Here is a 26,643-nt window from a genome sequence, read left to right as displayed (position 1 = left end):
TGCTTCACTGCTGGGTCTTGGGATTTGTTTTATTTACTCTGTTAATCCCCCTTGCATCTCTCTGTAATTCTGCCCTACTGTACCGTTTTTGCTGCTCTCTTTTTGCTCACATCCCTTCCCCTCCTCCCTCCTTCCTGCCTCTGTTCCCCGCTTTTTCCCGCCGCTGCCCTTGCGGCCACGCCCCCTCGCTGCCCCGCTCCCGCCTCCCAGCTGCTCCTCCCTCTCTCCTCGCCTTGAAATGGAGGCCACTGCGCGGCCGCGCCGCTGGCGCGCCAAAGGCAAACCCGCCTGCGCCCGTCCGCGCCTGGCCCGATTCCAGCGCCAGAACCCCTGGACCCCGCACACACCACGACGCCAGACTCCGTTACGACACCAACACCCTCCATGCTCTTAACACCGGCAGAGTCCACCGCTGCTTCCAGGCCGCCCTGAAACGCACCCACGGACCCTTCTCCTGCCACACCTGCAACTTCACCTGTGACAGGACCACCAAGGACCGGACCCAACCACCTTCGCTGCATTCTCCTCAACACCCGCTCCGCATGCAAACACGCCGTCGAGCTCTGGGACCTGCTCGACAACTCCACCCCAGACGTTGCCTTCCTCAGCGAGACCTGGTGGAACGACACCTCGGCACCCGACATCGCCATAGCCACCCCGGATGGCTACAAGATCACCCGCAGGGATCGCATCAACGAATTGGAGGCAGTCCACCCTCCGGGTTTACACCAACGCAGACGACTCCCTTAACTCTGCCGAACACCTGCACTTCCGGATCCACACTGACCCCAACACCACCCTCAGATGAACACTCATCTACAGACCCCCCGGGCCCTGAGCCCTCTTCAGCGACTCCATCGCTGATCTCGCCAGCACCCACGCAATGGCCTCCACGACTACATTCTCCTCGGGGACCTGAACTTCCACCTCAAGAACAACAACGATGCCAACTCAACCAGCCTGATCGACAATCTCGCCAACCTCGGCCTCAAACAACTCGTCACCGAACCCACCCACGCCGCCAGCCACACGCTCGACCCCATCTTCTCCTCTAGCAACCACGTCGCCTTTAACCACACCACCGAACTCCACTGGACCGACCACCGCTGCATCCACTTCACCTTCAATAAACCAACCACACACCACCGCACCCAAATGCTGCCCCGCCGCTGCTGGAGCAAAGTCACCGAAGACCAGCTGAACTCCACCCTCGCCTGGAACACACCCACCGACCCAGACGCCGCTGCCCTGAACCTCAGACAGTGGACCGAGGACTGCGCCAACACTCTCCCCCGCGCAAGAAACCCTCCAACAACCACTCCAGCAAGAAAGCCACCTGGTTCACCGAAGAACTGCAGACCTCCAAACGCACATGCCGGAAACTGGAGAAGAAATGGCTCCACAACTGCACACCGGACAGCCACACAGCCCACAAGGACGCCACCCGCCAACATCACCAACTCATCAGAACAGCCAAAGGATCTTCCTTCAAAACCCGCCTGGACAACAACGCATACAACAGCAAAGAGCTTTTCAACATTGTATAGGAACTCGCCAACCCCAACGACATCCCGCCCTTGCAAGATCTGTGCGACTCACTGGCCACCTTCTTCCATCGCAAGATCACTGACATCCACGACAACTTAAACACCTCGACCGCCCCGACCACGGCAAAACCCACCCCGAACGCCACCTGCACCAACCAGCTGACCTCGTGGTCCTACGTCAGCGACGACGAAACATGCAAGGTCATGAACTCCATCTACTCAGGATCTCCATCAGACCCCTGCCCACACTACATATTCAACAAAGCAGACGCAACCATCGCACCCCAACTATGGAAGGTCATCAACATCTCCTTCAACACAGCGACATTCCCGGAAAGCTGGAAGCATGCCGAAATCAATGCCCTCCTCAAGAAGCCCAAGGCGGACCCCAAGGACCTCAAGAACCTCCGGCCCATCTCCCTGCTCCCCTTCCCAGCAAAGGTCATCGAGAAAATCACCAACATACAGCTGACCCGCAACCTCGAACACAACTGCATCCTAGACCCATCCCAGTCCGGATTCAGACGAAACCACAGCACTGAGACTGCCCTCATCGCCGCCACAGACGACATCAAACGCCAACTAGACAACTTCGAAACTTCAGCCCTCATCCTCCTGGACCTGTCAGCCGCCTTCGACACGGTCTGCCACCGCACACTAAGGACACGCCTCCAAGATGCCGGAATCCAGGAGAAGGCCCTAGATTGGACCACATCCTTCCTCTCCGGCAGTACCCAGAGAGTCTGCCTCCTACCCTTCTAATCGAAAGCCACCGACATCATCTGCGGAGTGCCCCAGGGCTCATCCCTCAGGCCGACCCTGTTCAAAGTCTACATGACACCCCTCGCACAAGTGGCCCGCCAGCACGACCTGAACATAATATCCTACGCTGATGACACTCAGCTCATCCTCTCCCTCACCAAGGACCCACACACCGCCTAAACCAACCTCCACGAAGGCATGAAGGCCGTTGCCGAGTGGATGAGGAGCAGCCGCCTGAAACTGAACTCAGACAAGACGGAGGTCCTCATCCTCGGCCCCACCTCCTCTGCCTGGGACGACTCCTGGTGGCCGACCACACTGGGAACAGCACCAACACCCACAGACCACGCACACAATCTAGGATTCGTCCTCGACTCTTCCCTCTCCATGTCTAAGCAGGTCAGCGCCATCTCCTCCTCCTGCTACAACACCCTCCTCATGCTCCGCAGGATCTACAAATGGATCACGACCGAAACCAGAAGAACGGTGACCCAAGCCCTCGTCAGCAGCAGACTGGACTACGGCAATGCACTCTACGCAGGAATCCCGACCAGACACCAACGGATCCAAAACGCATCCGCCCGCCTGATCCTCAACATCCCTCGGCGCAGCCACATCACCCCCCACCTAAGAGACTTGCCCTGGCTCCCCATCAACAAGAGGATCACCTTCAAGCTCCTCACCCACGTACACAAAGCACTCCACAACACCGGACCGGTCTACCTGAACAACAGACTCAACTTCTACACCCCCGCCAGCCAGCTCCGCTCCGCCAGCCTCGCCCTTACCGCCGTCCCACGCATCCCACGAACGAACACCGGCGGCAGATCCTTCTCCTTTCTCGCCGCCAAGACCTGGAACACCATCCCCACCCATCTGCGGCAGACCCAAGACCTGCTCACCTTCAGAAGGTTCCTGAAGACCTGGTTCTTCTAACAGTAGCAGCCCCCCCCCTCCCTCAGCGCCTTGAGACCCTCAAGGGTGGGTAGTGGACTTTACAAGTTTACTGATTTATTGATTGATACAAAAACATTGTCTGTCCTGAAAAATCAAAAGCATTACCCATCATTTTATCTTATTGCGCGCTTATATCCTATCCCTTCATCATTTTAATTTGTAGCAGATTCGGAGACTGGGTGGATCTGAAACTGGGGGCCCAGAGAAACAAGAAATCAGGGCATGAGGTGCATAGAGGATCAGAGTTTGAACACACTGGAAATTAGGCTGAGTTAACTAGAATGGGGTAAGGACTCAGCAACATCTCCTTCCCCTCTTCGCAACAAGCTTCAGCAAAACAGACATATATTCTGAAAAAAGGATACTAGCTTGGCTGATGTTCTTATGAACAAAATGTCTGCAGGTTAAAGTTAGTTAAACATTGTTTTCCGCAAGGGCTTCACAGGCTAGTTTCAGCTTGGCTACTCTGAAGATATAAATGCCTGCCACATGTAGGACTGGTTCACTGGGTTCATCTACTCTGCAATTCTCTATATAGTCATAACAACAAAGGATTTGAAGCCTGTTTTGGACACAACTAATGTTAGAATTAGAGATAAAATTGTTGATTGTTTCCTACCTAAACGCAAGGTTTATCAACGTACTTATTACTGGGATGCTTACTCATGTTGCAGAAACCTATAGTACCACCTACCAGGCATTCTCAAGAAAAACACTGCACAAAGATGAGCATTTTAGGCAATCATCCAGTTAATTTATTCTTACAGGTCAATGTCTGACCATTTCGCTAAACATTACACGTTACTTATTTGTGGATTTGCAGATCCAACACAAGAATGAGTGACGAGCACTTTTACATCCATATTTGCTGTAAGAAAATATCCACTTTAGGTGGCTTCTCAAAACTTATCTTTCTACTTTGTCTACTCGTTCTGGTGGACAATCTTCATTCTATGCCCTGCATACTATTTTCACTTCAGGCGCCATGACTCCAATGTGCAAGTGTTGATCAGAGGTTCCCACCACGAGCTATAGGATATTTAAAATTACAAATATGCATGTATGCTCTGAAACATACCATACCTATGTTTCCTTTATTGCTTGTACTCACTCTGACCCAAATTACTCTCCCCATACCTTAATTTCTGCTGTGCCATTAGCAGGTAATCAGCATTTACAAGATTATGACATTGTTCTCAAGTGTATGCCTACAACAACTTCAGCAGAGGACAAGCATAAATCTTATTGATGAAGGAAAATTTCAATTAAATCACCCATTTTACATAGCTGAGGGATTTGCAAATATGTAGGTACTTTTCACTATTTGCTGCAATATGCAATCAAGTGTTTGTACTCATTTATTTAAATAAAGACCTCCCACTTTGCTAATGCTATTTTAATCACGTATGTTTTGAACCCCCCGTCCATTATGGCCATCCTTGGACCCTATGTTTCCCAATATATATATATCTCCCTCCAACTGACATGCCTTTGACACGGTCACTCGCACAAATTGCAGCCACATCATTGCAGGGCTCAAACCTTACATTTACTCAGCTGACCCAATCTCAGACTATCATACGTCAAATCTCTCCCTACTGGACGAACATAGTAAATTATGGTAATTTTTAATTAGCACTTATGTACCAGGGTAAACGTTTATGACTTTCCTAAAAGTTTGGTCAAGTTTATCCTCCTGCAAAAAAAGCAAACGCTGACCCAGTCAACCTCAATAAATGCTACATAAGGAAGGGCGGGGGAGTCTCCCATTTCAGGTCACAGTCTTCCTCAACTATGTGGTTTCTGATAAAAAAAAGATACATATCAATCTTATGAATGAATTCTAACCAACTTGTATTTTTGGATGTAATACCCAAATTACCACTTTATAAATCATGCATGATGCTCATCGTACTCCAGAAAGAGGTCATTCCTACCTACTGCTCTTTCGCAATAGGTCAACTGCTTTTGATTCATGATTTGGGTGATGGGAACACATCTAAGGAAACCCTCCGTAATCAGACCCGAGGACCCTCTCATATATCTGGCATCATTGAAGAAGAAAAACTGAAAACTCACTTGTTCAAGAAAGACTTCACATCCTTAACCTAAAGGCCTAGGACTCTGTGCTCTAGAAATGAGGACAGAGCTCCGTTAACTAAGAAATAACTAATGAAAGAGTGAGCTTGTCTCAGCCCTCAGAGGTCTTCTGGCACATCTCAATCTGTGGGGCAGCGCTCTGGCTCAAAGTCTTGTCAACTTCTTCTTGCGACAGCAGTGCTACAAAGTAACTTTACAACAACTAAACAAGTTATTATATCTTTAGATGTATTCAATTAGAGATTTACTATGTAATACAGACATTGTGCATCATGAACAGCTGTACTAAACATTGTCCTCAGAATCCGATATTCTGGCACTGCTGCGTATCATAGACAAAATACTATGAACTGGATTTCACAGCACCAGAGACATAATTCCTTCCCATCCCCTCAGCTTCTTTATACTATAATATCCTTTCTTTTTCTAGTAGTAGTTCAACTCTAAAAATAAAATAAGATTAAACCAAGTGTGCATATATTTCCCCTTAAACACAAAATATTGCTGTGATTTGGCTTTGTATTATTACTTCCACACTTAAATCGAAGATACAAACCAAGATTTTCCATTTGTTTGTAAATAAAACTATTTCCGAAGAGGAGTAACAAATCTTGCATGGCACATCTTCCCAGAAAGGCTCTGAAACGCACAAAGAGACTCCAGCCCTATGGCCGGGCGGTTCCTCCACCGAAACGGTGTCGGTCAGAGCCAACTCTGACCAACATCGTAATCAGGGCCTTTGTATTTGACGCCCTCCAACCACTGTAAAAATAGTTCACTTCCATTGTTTTGGCTGGGTTGAGAAACTGCACCTTGACCTATAGGTTTAAAACAAACATGGTGAAACATGTACAATACCAGTTCTGTTTGCTTGCGGGTATCTAGAATGTTATTCCTGAACCTAGTTTCATGACCAGTGTCCAGGCATTAGTTGCAGAATATCTGATCTCACACATGTGACTCTTCAACCATATCACCCGTGTCCTGATCCCACAAACACGGCTACATAATGAAGCCAAATATATAGTTAAAACTAACTCTTTACTTCTTGAGGTCCTGCAAGCAGACTCACATCATTACTTAGCACAGACATTGACTATGTCACTTACTGTGGTTGCAGACAGAGGTTTAAAAAAGCAGTGAACCTTGGTTTAATCCTTGGTATGTGCTTCCAGGGTGTGCAAGCATCTACTTGAGCAGTACCATTTCATCCCCTTGCTGGCTATCTATTTGAAAAAGCTACTTTTCAAATGTCACTTCCTTGTAATGATGTTACAATGCCTCCAAATTGATGTTTTTCTCATTCCATAATCATTTTGGGATCTCCTCTTATTCATTACCAGTATTAAGTGCATTTATTTGTCATTGACACGTTTTATATCTTATACACCATTGCCAGAATGTTGCTCTCTTGCAACTTAGGGACTGAAAACGCAAATTCCTAACCCATATGTTTAAGTCTTTCACTTCTTTTGAAAATTTTAATAAAAAGCATATATATTTGGATGCACTCTTTCAAGTATATTCATAGTTATTTGCATAGCTACAATGGTGTGTGTGATACAGTAGGACATCTAGATTCGGAACTAAATAAAAAATATTTGCCGGTCCTCAAACATGAGACTCATCAACTTTTATCTGATGGCCTGTCATATCGTTAAAGTTCATCACTAAACAGCAAGGGAGATACAGGGAAAAAGGGTGGCTCAGAGAAACCTAAAGTTATAGTGTGGAATGAAGAAACGAAAGGACCTGATTTTCAACACACTGGAGCTTAGGCAGAAAGGCACAGAATGTAGAATAGAGAAAAGAAGATTAGGACATGGTGAAAGAAAATTGTCTACAAGAGGAGATGCACCCAAGAATGAATACATTGGTGCACTGGATTAAACAAGTTGATTTCAAAGTGTATTTCTCAGTTGCACTTCAAATTGCCTATGAATTTAAAGGCAGGATTAAAAAACAAATGTAGAACTGAAATATTTCATTGTGAGTAGAACATCATAGAGATGTCAACCACCAGGTTTTTGAAGTCAAAAATGACAGTGCTGTCACTTGTTATGTCAAAATCTGGGAACGCAAGTCAAATGCTTGAACTGAATTTATGTCCAATAAGCATCAACAGTTAGGGCAACAAAACTAGAAAGGCTATGAACACTGGCTTATTACTCAGTTTCCAAACAAGCAGACATTGTGCTCTAGGGAATAAAATGTTGTGACAGAAGCATCTATCCCATCCATAGTCCAACTCCCATTTCTCCATCCTGTGACCTCACCGGCATTCACACAGCGGCGTACTTTGTATTCATAAGTGGCTTCTAGGCAGCTTGGCAACTTTATAGACCCCCTCCCACAATAAACTAATACAGCGACTTCCAACATCAAATCTAAGTGATAACATAGAAGAGGTAGGTGTAAGAGGTTGCTCACCTGCTTTGCTCCTCAGGCAAGACTTGATTTAGCCTGCTCCAATAGACAATGAACCCTGTTGCTTCATCCTTCAAGAATGAGGGCAAAACAGCCTCTGTTGCCTGCATCATCTCCACATAAAGGTGAACCATAGGTGTTTCAATCTCTGTGCAGCACCAATCTGTGGTAGGTCCACATGGAACATTTGCTAAAATATTTACCAATATAAGTAACGTCACGTGCTACTCCTTCCCTAGAAAACGTAATGCTCCAGTCAGCTGCCTGGTGTCTTGTGCTGGTGCTGCCCTCGGCCTCGCAAAGGGCTGTTGTGCCAGAGGATCAGCCCTGGGACCACCTTTTGAAACTAGCATGCTGCTTCTTTTCTGGTTGATCAAGTGCATTCAATCCCTGATGCAATAACTAGCCTGACAACTCATGGAGCTGCACCCTTCTTTCAGCAATCTGTACTGATATGAAAATGTCATAAGCTCCCAAAAGCAATGCCGAATTTCACACTATATACACTGGGAAAAAAACACTTCAGAATATGGTATTAAAATAAACACACCTGAATACTTTAGTTTGATTTCCTAAATCACTGTCAGATATCCATAAATTCATTAAGATCATCCATTTCCTTACTCCTGCGGAAATCTCCACTCATCAGAACTTTAAGACCAAAATCTCAGCTGCTGACACATTTACCTAACTTTGCAACCTTACAAAGAACCGAAAAAAAGGTTCCTGTGATCAACGTCAATCAAAATGTAACTATAGCTGTGCTAGCAGTAGGCGTCATCCGTCCTATTAAAAACGTTTCTGGACGCCCACAAAAGATACCACCTTTTAGCAGCTGGTAGAGCCAAATTCCAAGGCATCGCCTCTTTAAAATAAGCGTGAAATTACGTTAACAATGAATCTATATTACCCAACAAAGCTGGCACACATAAAATCTTACACTGCAACTCTTCGCCTATTTGTTTTTGGCTATTTAATGTACATGCAAGTCATTTATTCAGCCTGTCAGTCATGGTGTAGTGTGTGCACCACCTTTATTTCACACTGAAATGAAAGTGAAGACATCTAAAAATAGAACCACGGGAGTTACTCTTATGTTTCGATTTGTAACTGCCCCTCTGTGGTTATATCCATATTTTTCGCTGTATTTAATTAAAAGGTCCTGAAATCTGGACTAAGTCTCAGTGTGTGTGAAATCGGGTCTATTCTAAGCAGGTTGCAATTTTCCGGTAATTAGGACGCTGCTGTCTCCCTGTAGAGTGCTCCTAACAAGCTCCCGCACTGTCGCGTCTAACAAGGAGACAAAACTAGTAAAAGCAGTGAACTCATTTGGGCAAAAAAGGGATTAAAGTAGCAAGCCGCATAAAAACTGGAGTCTCTTTGTGCGTTTCAGAGCCTTTCTGGGAAGATGTGGTGTGCAAGGTTTGTCACTCCTCTTCGGAAATAGTTTTATTTACAAATACATGGAATATCTTGGTTTGGATCTTCTATTTAAGTAGGTAGTATTAATACAAAGCCAAATCACAGCAATATTTGTGTCCGAGGTGAAATATATGCACATTTTGTTTATTATTTTTAGAGTTAAACCACCACTAAAAAAGAAAGGATATTATATTTATTAGAAATGTGGGTTAAATACCAGGAGGTTCTCATCACCTCAGATCACAATGGTTCTCCCTTGGCTTAAATATGAGTTTAGAGTTGTTCACTGCTTTGGAATATTTCAGACAAAAAAATAATGCAAACAAATAAATATGATGCATAGAAAGGCTGAGCAAACTCACATACCTTGAGAACCTCCATTGGTACCTGAGCGGAAGGGGGGAGGCTAGACGGGACGGTAACGTTGATGGCTGGAGTCTGACCGACTGGTACTCTCTGTTGCATGAACAGAGCCGCTTGCTGCTTCTGTTGCTGCTCGCGTCGCTCCTGCTGCTGCATCTGTTCACGCATGAGCTGCTGCCGTAGCAAGATCCGTGATGTCATACTGGAGGAGCTTAGTGGCGGCTTGGCAGCGCCAGGATGCTCGGATGAACTGCTGTGGGAAGGTAAGTGGCAAAGGCTCAGTTTCTTAATTAGCCAGGAATAGTGATAATGCAGACACAGTGAAGAACTTAGCTTGCTTCTAACAAGAGAAGGAAATTATGATGAGATGTGAAAAACACTGCACAAACACAGCATAATTAGAAACTAACGGTGTTCAGAAGGAAAATGTTGCATGAGATGCTCTTTGTATTTGGTCTTCAGTACCATGTCTAAACTATTTTCAGAAAATTAAAACATATTTTTATTTGCAAGAAATATATTATTTCAATTTTAGTGGAAGGTGTACAAATGGCAAATTCTGGTAAAATTATTCTTTGGCCAGCACAACAGAGATTTTATGAAACAGATGCTACTAGTAGGTATTAACAACACATTATAAAGTGAAGAAATTTAATAGGAAGGATCCGAGAGAGAATAGAAAGTGGCATATTAGACAGGCAGTGCTGCAGAGACAGATGGTGCTGAGAAATTAACTGGGTGGCACAGCCCGCTGTGGCAGTATGACAGATACGTTTCACCAACTATAAACCTTTTGAGGAATTTTTCACGGGGCCAACGTAAGTGCATTTGCAGCCTACGGAGTGCACACCAATTCTGAGTTATTAACATGAAGGGACATAAAGTCCTACATTTAAAAATGAAAGACAACACATGAGTCCATTGTTCATCATTTATCTATGTGCCTAAATGTGACCAATATTCTAAAGAGAAATCAGTAAAAGTCAAAATCAATACATCTATGTAAAACCTCAGCCAATCTTGTATTAAACTATGAAATCAAGACATCAAACCTATGGTACATATTAACATGATCACAAGAATGTGTGCATCAGTCCAGACTAATATTCACAGTATAATTGTTGAGCTAAACAATAATATGCATCATTAAAGTCTTGCAAAATCTGGTATCAACACTGAATAATTCATTGACCGTATCAACGAGCATGACCTATAGGATAATTGATCACTGTGAAATATATACTTCCCTATAACAGATAATAAAACTTCATTATTCCAGACTTAAGTAGTGCCCATTCTTTCTCACTCATGTTCTAGGACTTGATAAATCCCATTAGGAAAATGTTTTGAGTTCTACTGAATGAGTCTCCGTCCTACACAGATCTTTGCAAATCATAAGATATGTTCCTGGGTTTAAGCCCTTGCCCTCCTTGCAGGTAAAAATCAGCACACAAGGTAGATTTACAAGGGGATATCCTTCTTTGGCTGAAAAGGCTACTCCATTGAGTTACAGTGTCTGTGAGCTGTCTAGTTGAAGAAGGATACAGATAATGAATATTGGTTTATTGAAAGAGGTATGACATTTGCACCATGCCTCCAGAAATCTGATATGAAATGCTCGTTTAATAGATAAACAGTTGTACTATAAATTGGGGCTTAGGAAGGAGCAGAAAACCTTGATGTAGACAAAAAAATTAGATTCACTACTAGTAAAAAAAAAAACATGATTTTGCAAACTTGTTCAACCATTCCCTAAGATTTAACAGCATAGTATTTATAGTATATACCAAAAACCCAGAAAGAACATCACATCTAGTCTTCTAGTCTTTAACCCGCAGGCCAATACATACATAAACACATACTATATACAGATGTATTTCTCATTTCAGGCATGAACCAGTAATGTGTAGGACAAACATGACAGAAATGTAGGATTTTAATAGTGGGCATTCTGGGAAAACAAAACCACAATTTTGTCTGAGGGGATGATTTAACAGAATGGTTCAGGCTATGCATTCAGGCACATGTCCTGACTAGTTAGAATTGGGAGGCACTGTGCATCTGTTTGGTCACTCAACTATGAAAGCATGGTTACAATTTTATTATTAATCATAACCGAAACTGCGAACAATATTGAGAAAGACAGTCCACAAATAACTGTTGATAAATCAAGATACCCTTATTGTACACAATTGCCAAATCAACGGATACCAAATTATAATGGCCTAGCAGAGAAAACAATGACTTAGTAAATTTTAGGGTCTTTCTACTTGTAGTAGATTAAAAACAAACCTTAGTTTCTGAACATGACAGGATAGAGATGGTAAGAAGTGAGAAAGCAAGTCCCCCACCCGCCATGCTTAAAGCAAGAGCATGAACACGTGTACAGAAATAATTGTAGCTTCCTATAAACGGACAGATAGGCTGACAGTATTATAGACACATTTACAGAGTTAAAGTGTGGTCAGAAAGACTAGCAAGGAGAGTGCTGGGGTAATTTAAATTCACATAAAGCAAAGATTGATGATCTCGGAACACTCGAGTCCGGTTCAATCTTAATAATAAAGATGCTGGCAATAAAGGGCCAGCATCATTTGGTTGGATTGAGATTAATGTATGATGAAGTTCTGTGTGTCTTGGGATATGGAAAATGCGAGCATCTAGTAGATGTAATTTATGATGACACTAAAGACAAGTTAAAGTGTGGCATCTAGACAAAAGAAATAGCTATGAGGCCTACAACAGTGACATGAGAGCTGGAAAAAGATAGAGTAAAAACAAGTTTAAAAAAAAAAGAAGTGACAAAGAAATATAGCTGTCTTTGGCAACAGGTATTGAGAAGCTACATCTGAGAGCAGACATAGTTGGAGAACTTTGTTAAAACACCAACACACAAAATCATGAATCTCTGGGCGTGTGGTATGCATCTCTGCACTGCAAGCAGCACTTTTTAACTTCTTCCCTGAGCTACATTAACACAGAGAAGAAAGTCCATGAAAGCAAGTGTATGTGATTCACCTACATTCCTACTGTACACGGTTTTGCTCTACCGTGCAAGAGTGAAGACACTAAAGTGTAAGTTTAGAAGCTCAGAAAGGTGTGGGAAAAGCAGCATAAATAACAATTGTGTGGGTGACCTCAATTGCACTGCATTCGCTTGGCAAGTAAATAAATCCAGTACTTGTATAGCGCATGAATCACCCCCGAAGGGGTCTCAAGGCGCTGAGGGCCGTTGGGAAGATTAAGCGAGCTATTGCCCAGAGTCGCATGGTGCTGGGCAGACCCCTGCCGCCGGAGCATGATGTTTTCATTGCAGGGATCGAACCGTATTCCCCAGCATCCAGCGTCAGTCGCCCTGGCCATGGCGCCACACCTCTCCCCTGCAAGTGACATTTTTACCCACATATCAGAGACTACGTATGCAGTAGTTAATAATTCTTCTTGTACAATCGGTAGACCTTTGTGACACGCTGAATGAGTAATATAGACTTTTGCGACACTGTGAACTACAACTTAATGTTTCTTGTTCCATGAATGTGTCACACAAACACACAGAAAATGGTTTGTGTTCTAGGTCCAATACAGATGGCAACCAGCCCAGAACCTAAGAGGAAAGATAACAGGCTAGAGCGAAGGAGCCACCATATGAACATGTGCCAAACCAGAGATCTGGTCCGGCCGGGCATTTCTTTAAAAGGCAGACATGAGAACAGCACCAACCCTACAGATGCTCAGATTCAGGTTAAGGAACAGAGGAAGGCATTGCACTTTCTGCAGGTGAAGCAACACAAAAAGGTCCATTTGATTGGCTAGACCAGCAGAACATTATTTTGTAGTGAGGGGCCCTTCATGTCCACGTTTACTGTCTGGTAAGTGAAATATGTAAATTGAAACTGCAGACGCATGAATAAATACACAGACACATATGAACAAACATAAAACCCTTGGAAAGCGCTTTCTGGAATATATGAATCTCTGGATCAGGGCTATTAAGGTCCCAAAAAGTTTTGAGAATGTTACCGGGAGGACGCTAGGAATATATTTGATTGCATGTTGGAAGCATGAAGTGTGTTAGTTTCCAAGTGTCAAGGCCCCCCAATATTTAATTCCAAGGCATTGGCGTATCTACAAATCATGGGCTCCCCCTACAGAATGTGAAGAGGGGCCCCTTAGTTTCTTTACCTCACAGACATTTATGGGCCATCGGCTGAAAGCCGCCCCCACCGAACTTCAGGGGCCCAGGACCGACCTAAAACAGCCATCTGTGGGAGAACGTATTTTGTGTGGGAACTCGAAGCAGACGGCAGTGATACCAAGAGAGACGTCTCAGTATTATTTTTGGAAAGATCAAACAGAGTTCCTGACCATACGACTTATTTTTTTTAAAAAAAAAGAAAAACACCATCCTGCTATTTAAGGCCTGTCAAGGCGAAACATTCCCAAACGAGGCTGATCCTTTTGATAAGGAGACTAATGCAGCTGTGGAGTAATCGCACTAATTAGCCGCTCAGGACCAGCGATTGGCCGCTGTACTTAAAATAAAAACCCTTTCGCAATTAGCAGAACCATATTTTCACATCTCAGATGAAAACCTTACACTCTGGGTTTTTTACTTCAACCCCTTCCAATTTTGGTGGACAAATAGCATAACATATTAACGGGGCGCTAATTTCACTTCATTTTGAACTCTCAAGTGGCAGAACAATGTTTTTATTTTAAGGTGCTAAAAAATTAGGCTTTGAACAAATTATAGCCAAAGCAGCTTTAAATATTAGGACGAAACAAAAGTGCAGACAAATAAGGCACTGTCCTAAAGTAATTACGGATTTATCAGAATCGACTTCTATGCTAAGCAGATTTGTTTGAATAACTACTGTCGGACAAATTCTTCTGCATCTTAGATTTTCAGATTTTAAGAATATGTACAAGGAAATAAGTCAACCTTTCTGAATAACCCGCTTTACCTTCAAAAAACAGAACATAATACAAAGGAAAGAAACGCCTAAAACAATCCATTTTGTTTCTTGAACATGCAATGGCAAATAGAAAATTTAGGAGTGCAAGCCCATGGGTCATATTATGAGATGGGCAGCTGGAATACCGTCCTCGGTAAACACTGCTCATTAGTCTGCCTCTTGCAGTGGAATCTACTCTACCATCTTACCACCAGGGGTGACTGACATTACCTCCAGAGGTACATGCAATACAACTGGTTGTAACTCCTGTCACTAGCAATCTAGAGGCAGAAATAAATACTGCCAAACAATATGACATTTATTAGTAGGTTGCATTGGGTTTCTAAGGTTTGCCTTGTTAAGCGTAATGTGGAGTAGTGTCTTATCAATTGCCTCTCAATAAAAGGAGGTTATGTTCGCACACATTTGGCCAGTTATCCGCATCGTCCATTTAGAATCCCTTTTCAAGTTTGATATACAACTGAACCTCTCCCATTAGGTATAACATTAATATTCTATACACTATATTTAAAGAAAGGGTCTATTAGCCAGTGTCCATAGGGCATTGGCTTCTTTGGCACAGGACTCTACAGCCGTCGATATGACAATGTCACTAGTACTATGGTTCAACCCACAAGTATATTTTGGTCTTAATGTCCTTTCATGGTCTGTTCTTGTGTATCCTTCCACCTACGATGGAATGCATGATTAACTATTTTACATGTGAAAAGCATGTGCACCATATGTACTTATTTGTCTTATGTATGCATTGTACACAGAAAACAATATTTTTGAATGCAGTATGAAATTTCTATGTGTTTGTGAGTACTTCAATGTGAGTTATGAACTTAGTAGATTTTATTGTGTCAAACATAGGATCTGTAGAAGTGGATTGTAATGTGTAGATGGCACAAAGAAAAGATCGAGTGAAGATTTCTATGAGGCAGACCTGCTTTCTGGTGACATCGGTGTCTAGTGAAAGGCTGCCAGTCTCTGGGAGGATGTTCAAGTTCTACAGACTAGGAAACTGACAAACTAAAACACATAACATACCATTCACTAGTGGTCTTATAAAGTTGTAGTGACAGAAGTTTCCTTTTCTCTAGCTCTCCCTCCAATTAAAAAATCTCCCTTTGGAATTCCTGTTGCCAATGGTCAAATGACAAACCTATAGGCTTTGCAAGTGCATGTTTACAAATGTGCCTGGATCACAACCGTGATGATTATGTCCACTTACAGCTGGCACATACCCACTTCCAATACTGAATTTTTATATAGAACACAACATTAATCTTCTGCAGCCTTTGAAGGTGTTTTCTGAGATGAACAGTTTGTCCTTGAGACAGGGGAAGTTGCTTGTTCGCTTGCCTTGTTGATTACACAATGAGGTTTGAAGAGTATGCTAGCATGTAGTGGAATCACCGCAAATTGATCATGGAAAGTTATTATGATTATATTTTCTTATGAACTTTTATGATTTTTTTTAGTTTTGTGGCATACTGCTGGGTGGGTAAACCAACCCTTTAGTTCTAGAATACAGAGATGACCAACCAGTAGATGTTTTCATTGCAGGCCATTCTATTTATTCCGGACTCAGGAAAAGGGCCAGGGCTCTAGAAAGACCAAGACTCTGAAATGCCCACATTAAGTACAAAATCAGCATTAAGGGGGTTATTACGATGGCGGGCGTACTTTCGCAAGGGAGCCAGGGACCGACCGCTGAAGTTGCGGCTGTCCGGCCATTGGCATTAGGATGCGCCCGCCACACTGGCGGGTGCATCCTGGGTCTTTTACATTGCGGGTGGATCTGCTGGCTGCAGACCCACTCGCAATCTAAAAGTACTGTGCACAGCATTGCCATGCAATACATGGCAGCACCACGTGGTGCCTGCCACGTAGTGCATTGCAATAAGGGGGGTGCCATAGGCACCCCCCATGTGCACCTCACCCTCCACAACACCCTGGGGGTCCGCAACGGGCCCCCAGAAGCAAAAACTGCATGCCCGCCATGGAAAGGCTGCTCTCCGCCTGCATCCTAATATGGATGGGGGTGTCTTGCAGACACCATCACCATATCATGCTCGGTTTCCGCCCAGGCAACAAGTCGACCAGCGGAAAGTCTTTCCGTCCGCCGCGGACCCCCCAGGCATACTAATATGACGGGGGTCTTTCAGGTATGGATGGTGGGTGGATTGCCCCCGCCAGGCCAGCGGTGGCTACCACCGGCCCGGCAGGGGCGATCCGCCCACCATCCTAATGGACCCCTAATTGTATACAGAACTCTCAAGTATCCTAGGTGCATGTGTGAGTACCTTCTCCAGTCCAGGTTTTGTGCTTTACATTCTGTGATTTATGGTCCTCCACATCTTTTTATAAAACCAGGACTACTTCCCAGAATGGAGGGCAAAAATCCTGGACCGATGAGTTAATCCAGCATGGACCTGGGAAACCTGAGACCTCTGCTTTATGCAATTTTTCCTTTTATTCAAACACCAGAAATAACACTTTGAACTAAAAAAAAAAAAAGAAGTTGTCGCAAATGCTTCTCTGGTTCTGTGTAGGATGTTGCATCTGTGTATAATTATGAAACGTTGGCTCAATCGCAAGCATCATAACTTCTACAGCATGTACTTTCCTTGCGTCATTAAAGCTTATAAAATAACGAGCCAAGACACCCTGCCAAAATGGAAGCCGAAATGGATGCCAAGAAGATCCTGTTATCTCTGAACCACAATAGCACAGGGGACTAACCCTGCCTTGAGTTGCCAATAGGCACAATGATGAAACAAATTTAAGCATTATTCTGTATCTGTCACCTATATGATAAAGAATCCGGTACCGAAACATTACATGTAAAAAATGCTAAAAACGGTCCATTAGAAACCTTTTATCTTTTCTAGCTATATTTCCGAGCTGATTTCTTAAAGGAAACATTACGTGATAAGGATCATGTATAATGCAAATATTGATCACTAAAACATTTCATTTTACCTAGAAATCAACAGCAGCACAAGAAATATTACAACAATTTACCTACAAATGAAAACTGTGGGAAAGTGGGTTTCAGTAGCAGTACCTCTCCCTACTTTGTACCTGGCTTTTGTTGCAACTTTGACTGTAGTGTACTGGGTCCCTGTTGTCCAGGTTCCTCGTACCAGTGGTCTTTCCACAAAACTGCACCATGATTGGCACAACTTCAGACCCCCCTGTAAGTCCCTAGTCAATGATTTGCCTAGTACCTAGAGCATTGGCACTGAAGAGGGTCCCTTGAGGACCCCTCACCAAGGCCATGCTAACTGCTACTGCAGCTTGCATGCCTCGGCGCAGACAAAAACCGACAAAGTCGACATGGCACACTGCCTGTGTGCCATGTCAAAGCAGCACTACTTAAGGTATGGGTAAGTCTAGCAGGCCTTACAAGCCCTAAGGCAGGGTGCACTATATCTCAGGCGTGGGCATAACTGCCTGAGCAGGTATGCCCCCACAATAGTTACGTCTATTCTTAAATATTGTAAGTGCCAGTGAAGCCATAGAGAGTACATGGTCTGGAAACTCAACAGCTCGAGTTCCACAGCACCATTAGGGCTTCACTGAACCAAGGAGTGTTTCGTACAAAACAACTCCGCTCAATAAACACACATTGATCCCAGTGTTGGATTTATTGAAACATGTACTCAGAGGGCACCTCAGAGGTGCTCCCTGAAAATCTACCAACCCTGGTATAGTCATCAGTTTCAGTATTTCCAAATCTGGGCGCTTCAGTCTACGTGACCTGAGTCAGTGAATGAGCTGTTTGCACCATTGATGGCATGAACACACCCAGCATATGTTGCAAGATCTAGTGGACTGGCAGCTCGTCCACCCTGCCAGGTTCATCATTTGCCAGTCTGAAGGTTTAGATGTTATAAGAGAAGATCTTCTACCCATTCACTGTCAGTATATTAATATATATTCCTTTCTTTTGCAAGAAAAAAATACATTCACTGTGGCCTGCTGGCTCAATCTCATTTTGAGACATCTTTCATCATATACAATATTTGGTTGAAGTCTGGAATCTTGCGCATTATTTATCCAATGTCCTCATCTGTTGAAATACTTACCATTTTGAGCACAACATTCAGTGGTGGCACTCCTGAGGAAGGCAGTGTTCTGCCGAAATGCGCCACGACAATCTGGAAACCACCCTAATAATCATGTGTTCAACTAGATGTTTTGTTAAATCAACTTTGACTTATCCATGAACTGCATTATCAAACAGACTATATATATATATATATATATATATATATATATATATATATATATATATATATATATATATGTATATGTATATGTATATATATATATATATATATATATATATATTTAAAATAGAATTATGAATTTTGAATACATTGTTTTGTAATTTTCTAAATACTAGTGTCACTGTTTTTAGCTGACATGTTCTGATATTTTCATTGTTTTGAAGTTGCCCTAGATTATTTACAATAGGGCTCTCACTGGCTTCAGGCAGCCTGCCACCACAGACACGTTGACCCCTGGGTCGATAGTCCCTATTTTCTGATGCCAGAAACAAAGCACATCCAGGGTGTAGGTGTCTCACCTCCTCCCTCAGAATGAGCACAGTGCTCAAGAGGAAAGCATCAAAGGCCATGCTGCCTTTGTAATGCGACCCCAGCCTCTGCTGCTATCAGCAGGTATTTACAACAAGGGGTGGTGAGGGACAGAGTCTCTGAATTAAGCAGAAAGCTCTCACCCAGTCAAGAGATCAGGGCTAGATCCAACACCGTTTTTTAGCTCACTGCACCATCCCAGTTTCAGAACCTGGCTGTATGCATATTAGTCTGTTCCTGTCCCAGTGCATGATGGGAACAGGGCAAACCAAACTACAAAAGCCAATTCTTACACTGGGAAGGAAACAAGCTCCCGGGGACCGGTTTCTGGCATTACAGCCGTCTTCGGCCCGGTTTGCTTGAATCCTGATGGTGCAATGAGCAAGGGTCTCACATCTGAGAATACCCTTCCACGCTTAGGGTGGACAAAAATATTTACAACAAGGGGTGGTGAGGGACAGAGTCTCTGAATTAAGCAGAAAGCTCTCACCCAGTCAAGAGATCAGGGCTAGATCCAACACCGTTTTTTAGCTCACTGCACCATCCCAGTTTCAGAACCTGGCTGTATGCAAATTAGTCTGTTCCTGTCCCAGTGCATGATGGGAACAGGGCAAACCAAACTACAAAAGCCAATTCTTACACTGGGAAGGAAACAAGCTCCCGGGGACCGGTTTCTGGCATTACAGCCGTCTTCGGCCCGGTTTGCTTGAATCCTGATGGTGCAATGAGCAAGGGCTATCAGCAGGTGGCAGTTCCCGGTTTAAACACCCACTTTTGGCAGGAGAACCGGCGGGAAAACTAAGTTAGAATTGGAGGTGTGCCCCCTTTCACCAACTCCACTCCTCAGGTGCTGGAGGCGAAGTAAAGCACATTTTTCAGTGCCCACCATCTTGAAGATGGTGGGACTTATCCAATCAGGGCTATGCCCCCTCTCCAACAAGACGGTGGCATAATAGTGGGTGTAGACACCCCAGATAAGAGACCCATTGGTCTCTACCATTTACTCCCCTGTAACTCCCCTAAATTTGGTGTTTAGGTGGCACCCTAGACCCTGAAAGCAGATTCAACAAATGCAATAATATGACAGAAGAAGATCGCTGTGGTTCCAGAACTTAGATCCGAAGTAGAAGTAACTGCCATAAACTCCTGCGCTGCTCAAGACTCGACCTCTGCAACCTGCTGTCCTTCCTGGAACCTGTTGAGCCTTTAAGAAACCCCAGAGCCCTCCAGCCTTCTGCAAATTGCCAAAAACCTCCCTTTGGGCTACAGGTGATAGTTCCCGGTGACCGCCAGTAAAGAAATATGGTGGTTGAGGACCAGCACTTGTGTCGAAGTGACTCATAAATGTGAAAAAAACGTAGCAGCTAGCCTCCTTCACCTCACCTCAAGGGATCCTCTCAGCACTGTGACTGGCGTTGGGAACAGCCCTGCTCCTGAGAGCCTGTCCCCCCTGCTGGTGGCCCCGACGGTGGAAGCAGAAACGTTGGCACAACTGCCTCTCCTCCGTGACGGTCTACCCAGTAACTCACCCGTTGTCCGACCGGTGCCGGGGAACTCCGACATCCAGCATCCACGACATCTGGTACTCCTGCTCCAGGTACATCTTGACTGCCATTGCAACCGAGTCCTGGGACTCCAAGGGCATTCATCCAGCCGGAGAGGAAGCCCTCCGACTGTCACAGGTAGCGAGGACCTCCGAAACTCCTCGGGGTAGTCCTCCTTGCAGCGACCGCAAGGGTAACTGCGTCATCGGTACTCCACCATCCAAGACTACACCTTCATCCCAGCAACCACGCCTGCTGGGCTGGTGGTGCATCCATAGAACTATAGTGATGTGCTGCCGGTGACTGCGACAGTAACTGTGTTGGCAGTCTACTGAACTCCATTAAAGCTATATGCCTACCAGGATTCAAGCGCTGATCGCGATGGTAAATATTTGACGGTATCAACCGTCGTGTGCCTAGACACTGAAAGTACTGCTTACTTTGAACTGCACTGTCTTTTATTCCGACTACCACAGTCTACCAAGTATTTATTGAAGTATTTTAAAACTGTACAACGCATATCTCCGATTTGAAGTCTTGCTTCTCAAAACATATATACAGAAACTTGTTATTTTTACACAAAAATGGTCTCAAATTTATTTTTCAGTGTGTGTCTCATTTATTTCCTCTGTGAATACAACAATTGCTTAACACTGTCCTCTGATAAGCCTAACTGCTTACTTAAACTATCACAAAAAGAGAGTTAGTATTATCTACTTACTGCCTCTGTCTTCCTCTGGGGATATCTCGCACTCTCTACATAGTGTTCTTCATTTTAGTACACTGTACAGAGAGGCATATCTTACATGTATCTAGTATGGTCGTCTGGTTTTCTTAAAGAGCCACCTGGGATGCTGCGCACAGCAGATGAAATGAGCGACAAGCAAGCAGCCCATTATTAATGCCTGGGGAGCTATGGTATCCAGAAAAGAAATAATATAAAAACAGGAGGTGCACAGAAATTAAAGGGAAACTACGTAACAAGAACATTGAAAACTAAAGGACGGGCAACAAGCCCTGATAATAAAGCACACACATTTTCAGATTGATGTTCGCACTTGATCAGATAATGCCGCCATTCACAGGGCGATGGAACTAAAGACTGAACCATCATAGATCAAAGCAGACTGTAAATGGCACTCTAGCAGACCAGTGGCAGAAGTCGGAAGACCCATGGAACCCTATGTATCTATATAGATATATATTTATATACATGGATGTATGCATTATTTATTAGTTTTGTTTTTATTACAAGATCCTGGCAGACAGCTAAGCCTGTAAAACCCTATGAAGAGATTCTAGCCAGAATTATTACAGTGCAAGTCTTCTACTGTTAGGATTTGTCAAAAGGGGTAATCAATGCCAAAAGCCTTCCCAACATAGGTAATGTTGAAGATTTCCTGTAACAAAATACATGACTGTATGTCTTCTACTTGGTTTACTTCAATCTCCTCATTCTCCTTTAAGGTGGTCTGCAGCTGGCAGACCTCTTTGAAGGGTTAATCAGCAGGGTGGAAATCGTCCGCTTCCGATTCTGTATTCTCTGCTCAACTTCAGCCCTATCTGGTTGCACATGCTCCGAAGCTTTGGCATGCTAACGCCTTCCATGTTTCCAAAAAGTTACGGTTAAGGTCCACAGATTAGTATCCAAGATGAATTAGAAGGTGATTCTCTTCTCGACAGGGAGCCAATGGAGTGTCCGCATGTGTTGGGTGATGTGGCAGTGGCGCAGAAGGTTGAGGACTACTCTGGCCGAGGAGTTTTGGACGTTATCATAAAGACACATGTTTACACCAACAAAATAAAACCATCTGGCAATCCACCCAGAGACATCTTTCTTTTTCGCTAAGGGCTTATGCAACCACAGGCATAGATCAGTACGAACCCATTCTCACCCAAGCTCGGATGAAATCTGTCTTCATTTTTCTCTAATAAAATCTCAGAGCTCCGAAACAAATCCCCCCTCTTACTCCCCATGCCCAGGTGGAAATCCCTGGCAATTCTAGCGCACGACAGACCTCAGGGCAACCTTCCCTTAGCCTGTTTTCACCTCTCTTCACTAATTATGCCCTCTATTAAATCAGCTTTCATTAGTGATACATGCCCTCCACACATTTTGCCCTGGTTTGGAGGTCCTTCTGCCTTTGATCACTGAGCTGTGTAATATTGCAATATGTTCAGCCACTCTACCACGATCAGTGGAAACAAAGAAAACAAAAAAAACTACTGTAGATCCTAATATACTTATAAATACGGTCCAATTTCTTTGTTTTCTATTCCTTTCCAAGATCTTAAAAAAAGTCACCAATAAGAAAATCTCAAGCTACTTAGAAGCTCATTGATATCACAGTCCATTGTACAGCACCTTAACAGTCTTGGTGGCAGCTACCTGGTCTAAACTGGATCAAGGACTCTCATCCATTTCTCACACGGTTAGATCTTTTGTCAGGGTTTGACATTGTTTGGCATGCATGCTACCTCAAAGGATAAACTTCTACCCATTTAACTCAACCACAGCCAACTGTGGGGCTCCTCAGGCATCTTACATCAGCCAAGCGTTGTTATTATCTTCTTTCATTGGCTTCCCTGGCTCGATTTTTTGGATTTGAAATTATATCATGTGCAGACAACACTCTCTGGCATCCCTGGTTCAGCATCCCTGGTTCAGTCATTTGGATTTGAGATAATATTGTATGCAGATGACACACAAATCATTGTATCCTGTGAATACCAAGCTCAGACGAATTCTACTTTCAGGGTGTGCATGAGTGCAGTTGGTTCGCTGATCCAATCCAACTTGCTCAAGCTAAAAAGTGAAAAACCCAAGGCTGTTCTATTTGACCATTACACAATACTGTAGTCTCTGGATTGGTAACCAACAGAAATAAACCCTTCCCCAGTCCAGTGACATCAGTAAAAAATCTTGCTTTCTAAATGGACATGAAACTTACTTTCAAGAATCAAATGAAGAAGGGTAGCTGTATGTGCTTGACTATGCTGCTCATGCTAAGAAATTTCTCCCTCTGCTTCCAGATTCTGAAAAAAACCTTAGTGCATTCTCTAATCATTTTGATACTGGAATATTATAGTGCAAAGGTTCTTCATCTTTTGGCTTCTGTGGACCCCCACTGAATCATTAATGGAATCCTGGGACCACCATTATTGGAAGCTGGGGAACCCCGGCCTAAGCCATTTCTATGATCTGAACTTCAAAACAATACTCACATAGCATACAAAAACTAGCATACACCAAACAAATGTTCAAATATAGAATTTGTAAGTTTAATTCACATTGAAATCTAGAAAATGTTTTCACATTTTCATTTTTGCTTTGTTATTTGTACATATGTTATTAATTTTAATATTATTTAATTTGGTAACAGTTGTGGACCCCCCAGTAGGCCTCGCGGACCCTGAGGGGTCCTCGAATCACAGGTTAAGAACCACTGTTATAGGGCACTTCATTTTGGCTTACCGGACTACCTCCTCTGCTACCTTCAAGTGGTAGAAAAATGCAGCAGCTCACCTCATTCTTAAACTACCTTCTACAACAGTGTCTTATCACCTTAAGACCTTACACTGGCAGCCTCTAAATCCCTTTATATGACCCATAAAGCAAATAATGCCTCAGGGCCTTCTTATCTAAAAAACATGTTCAATCTCCGTCAGCTATCATCTTAGATCTTCCTCTAAGAAACTGGTACAGATCCTTACCATCTACAGGATGTGTGTGGGAGAAAATTCATTTTCCTACCTTACGGAAACTCTCTAGAGCTTAAACAACCTGACTGTTCTAGTCCATCCTCTAGGTAGTTGTGACCTCCCACTCCAGTGCCTTTAGCCCCAACACCCTCTTGAGGTAATTGTACGCTTTATAAATAAGTAATTTTGACCTTTGAATGCATTTCACTGCTAACACAAGTTAAGGGTCCCACCACTGAACATAAATGTAAGAAACTGGATCTTTAATTGGGATGGAAGGAAGTCCAACACAAGGTTTAAAGCCTCAAACCTGTTCTTGTAAAACAGAGTCTCAATAATTTAATCATGGGCTCAACTCCCTGGTAGCTATGGTGCAGAGCAGACAAGCTCAACTTAAGGAAAATGCATACTGAATGAATGAGTACTTTATTGTATAGTTAATTAAAACCATTACAAAGATACAAATATGATAATATGCTAAAAACACACTGAGAATTTACACTAATGTGAAATGATAAAAGTTAAAATTGGGGGTAAAAGCAAGTGTCTTTCTGGAGTAAAAAATAACAATTCCAAGTTCAAGGTTTTGCCAATGTTCTATGCTTTTTCTCAAAATACTCAATAAATTTGATTGATCTACAAATGAATTGCGGGTCTGCGGTGCATAATGTTTGTATAATCGCAGACCTACAGGTACGTATTCCAAACTGCTTGAACTTGGCTTTCAACCAGTTCCGACGTTCCTGTATGAGAGCCGGGCAGATGCAAATCAGGTGAATAAAGTCTTGTCTTGCTGCACAGCATAGCCCGCACCCTTCACTTTCTTGGGACTTCCACTTAGGATGCTCGGCATTGGTTGGCAAACAACCCAACCTTATATTAAGATATTTGCGTTTGATATAAGGTGAAAAGGCCAGGTCCAGGAAGTGCGCCGGCACTAGTTTTTTGTATGATTGAATAGTCATCCAGGCATGTGATTGGAGACTGAAAGCTATTTTGTCGTCCAACAATGTGTTTAATGGCTGCCTTCCTGACCACCTGTTTGAATTGAGATACTTGGAGCTTGGATTCCCATAGTCCAGCCAGATTTGTTGATTCCATTGAAATTTTAAGGTACTTGGCATAGTTTGAGTGTGGACATTTAATGATGGTTTCCCACATAGCACGATAGATCATGATCTCTTGGTGCATCCAGACATTGTACCAGAATGTTATGGTCTCATACTTCCTCAGTAGCACTTGAGATTTCAGGCCAAGTTCCAGTCTAACCTGGGCCGGGGATGCTTTACTTGGTAGCACGAAGACTCGTTTGTAAATTTTCATTTGCACTGTATCCAAAAGTTGTGCACTCTTGCCATGGTGCAAAATGCTCCCGTAGGCTATCGTTGGTATAAGTTTAGCTTTCATTATTGTTAACAATGGCGAAACCAAAAAACCTTTGAGTTCGGTAGCTAAGCTCATAAAGGCGTGCATTAGGGCCATGCCCTTCTTTTCCATGCTGTTGAATTGTGCCTGGAAATTGAGACGCTTATCCAGTAGTATCCCCAGATACTTGTAACTTCCGACTGCTTCCAGTTTGACATTGTCTATGGTAAAGGTTGGTGGTGGTTTATGGCGTCGGGTTATGACCATGGTTTTTGTTTTCGCACTGTTTATTTCTATCCTGTTCTGTTTTGTGTAGCGGGTCAGCTCCTGTAGTAGCCGACGCAGGCCTATTTGAGTCTGGCTTAACAGGACCACATCATCAGCGTAGGATAGGTGTGTTACACGAAGCGTGCCCAGCCGAGGAGGATGAGCATTGATCAGATCGAGCCTTGGTGTTAAGTCGGCCATAAATAAATTGAAGAGGTGGGGAGCCAACACACAACCTTGCTTCAACCCATCAAAGGTGTGTATCTTCCTGGTTAGCCTTTGTCCATTATTGATTTTTACCTGCATCCAGGTGTTACTATACAGGTCGATGATTGGCATTAGGATTGACTCTGGCAGACCCTGCTTTTTCAATTTGGCCCATAGCAGATTCCTACTAACACGATCAAATGCCGCTTTAAAGTCGACAAAACAGGTGTATAGTTCCCGGTGGTTAAGTAGACTGCTTTCGCCAATCATGCTCAGCGCCATTGCATTAGCCATTGTACCAGTTCCGCGACGAAACCCTGTTTGATTTAACGGGATCTTGCTGTTCTTGTCCGACCACTGTATTAGATCGGCTAGCACCAGGGATGCATAGTATTTTGCCTCTGCATCAATC

At 43.6% G+C, this 26,643-nt stretch overlaps 1 protein-coding gene across 11 annotated transcripts in view; it reads right to left on the bottom strand.

Annotated features, from left to right (window-relative positions):
- Positions 1–26,643, bottom strand: part of MITF (melanocyte inducing transcription factor) — an 832,466-nt gene that overhangs the window by 225,353 nt on the left and 580,470 nt on the right. For all 11 annotated transcript variants that reach the window (XM_086938884.1, XM_086938880.1, XM_086938886.1 and 8 more), the window contains exon 2: positions 9,582–9,831. In XM_086938884.1, coding sequence (XP_086795010.1) covers positions 9,582–9,831 — 250 coding nt within the window. The remainder of the gene's footprint in view (positions 1–9,581; positions 9,832–26,643) is intronic.

The sequence above is a fragment of the Lissotriton vulgaris genome, chromosome 9 (genome assembly GCF_964263255.1).
Source record: "Lissotriton vulgaris chromosome 9, aLisVul1.2, whole genome shotgun sequence".
NCBI classification, from domain to species: domain Eukaryota; kingdom Metazoa; phylum Chordata; class Amphibia; order Caudata; family Salamandridae; genus Lissotriton; species Lissotriton vulgaris.
The sequence above is the reverse complement of the archived record's forward strand: the minus strand, read 5'-3'. Positions and strand labels throughout refer to the sequence as shown.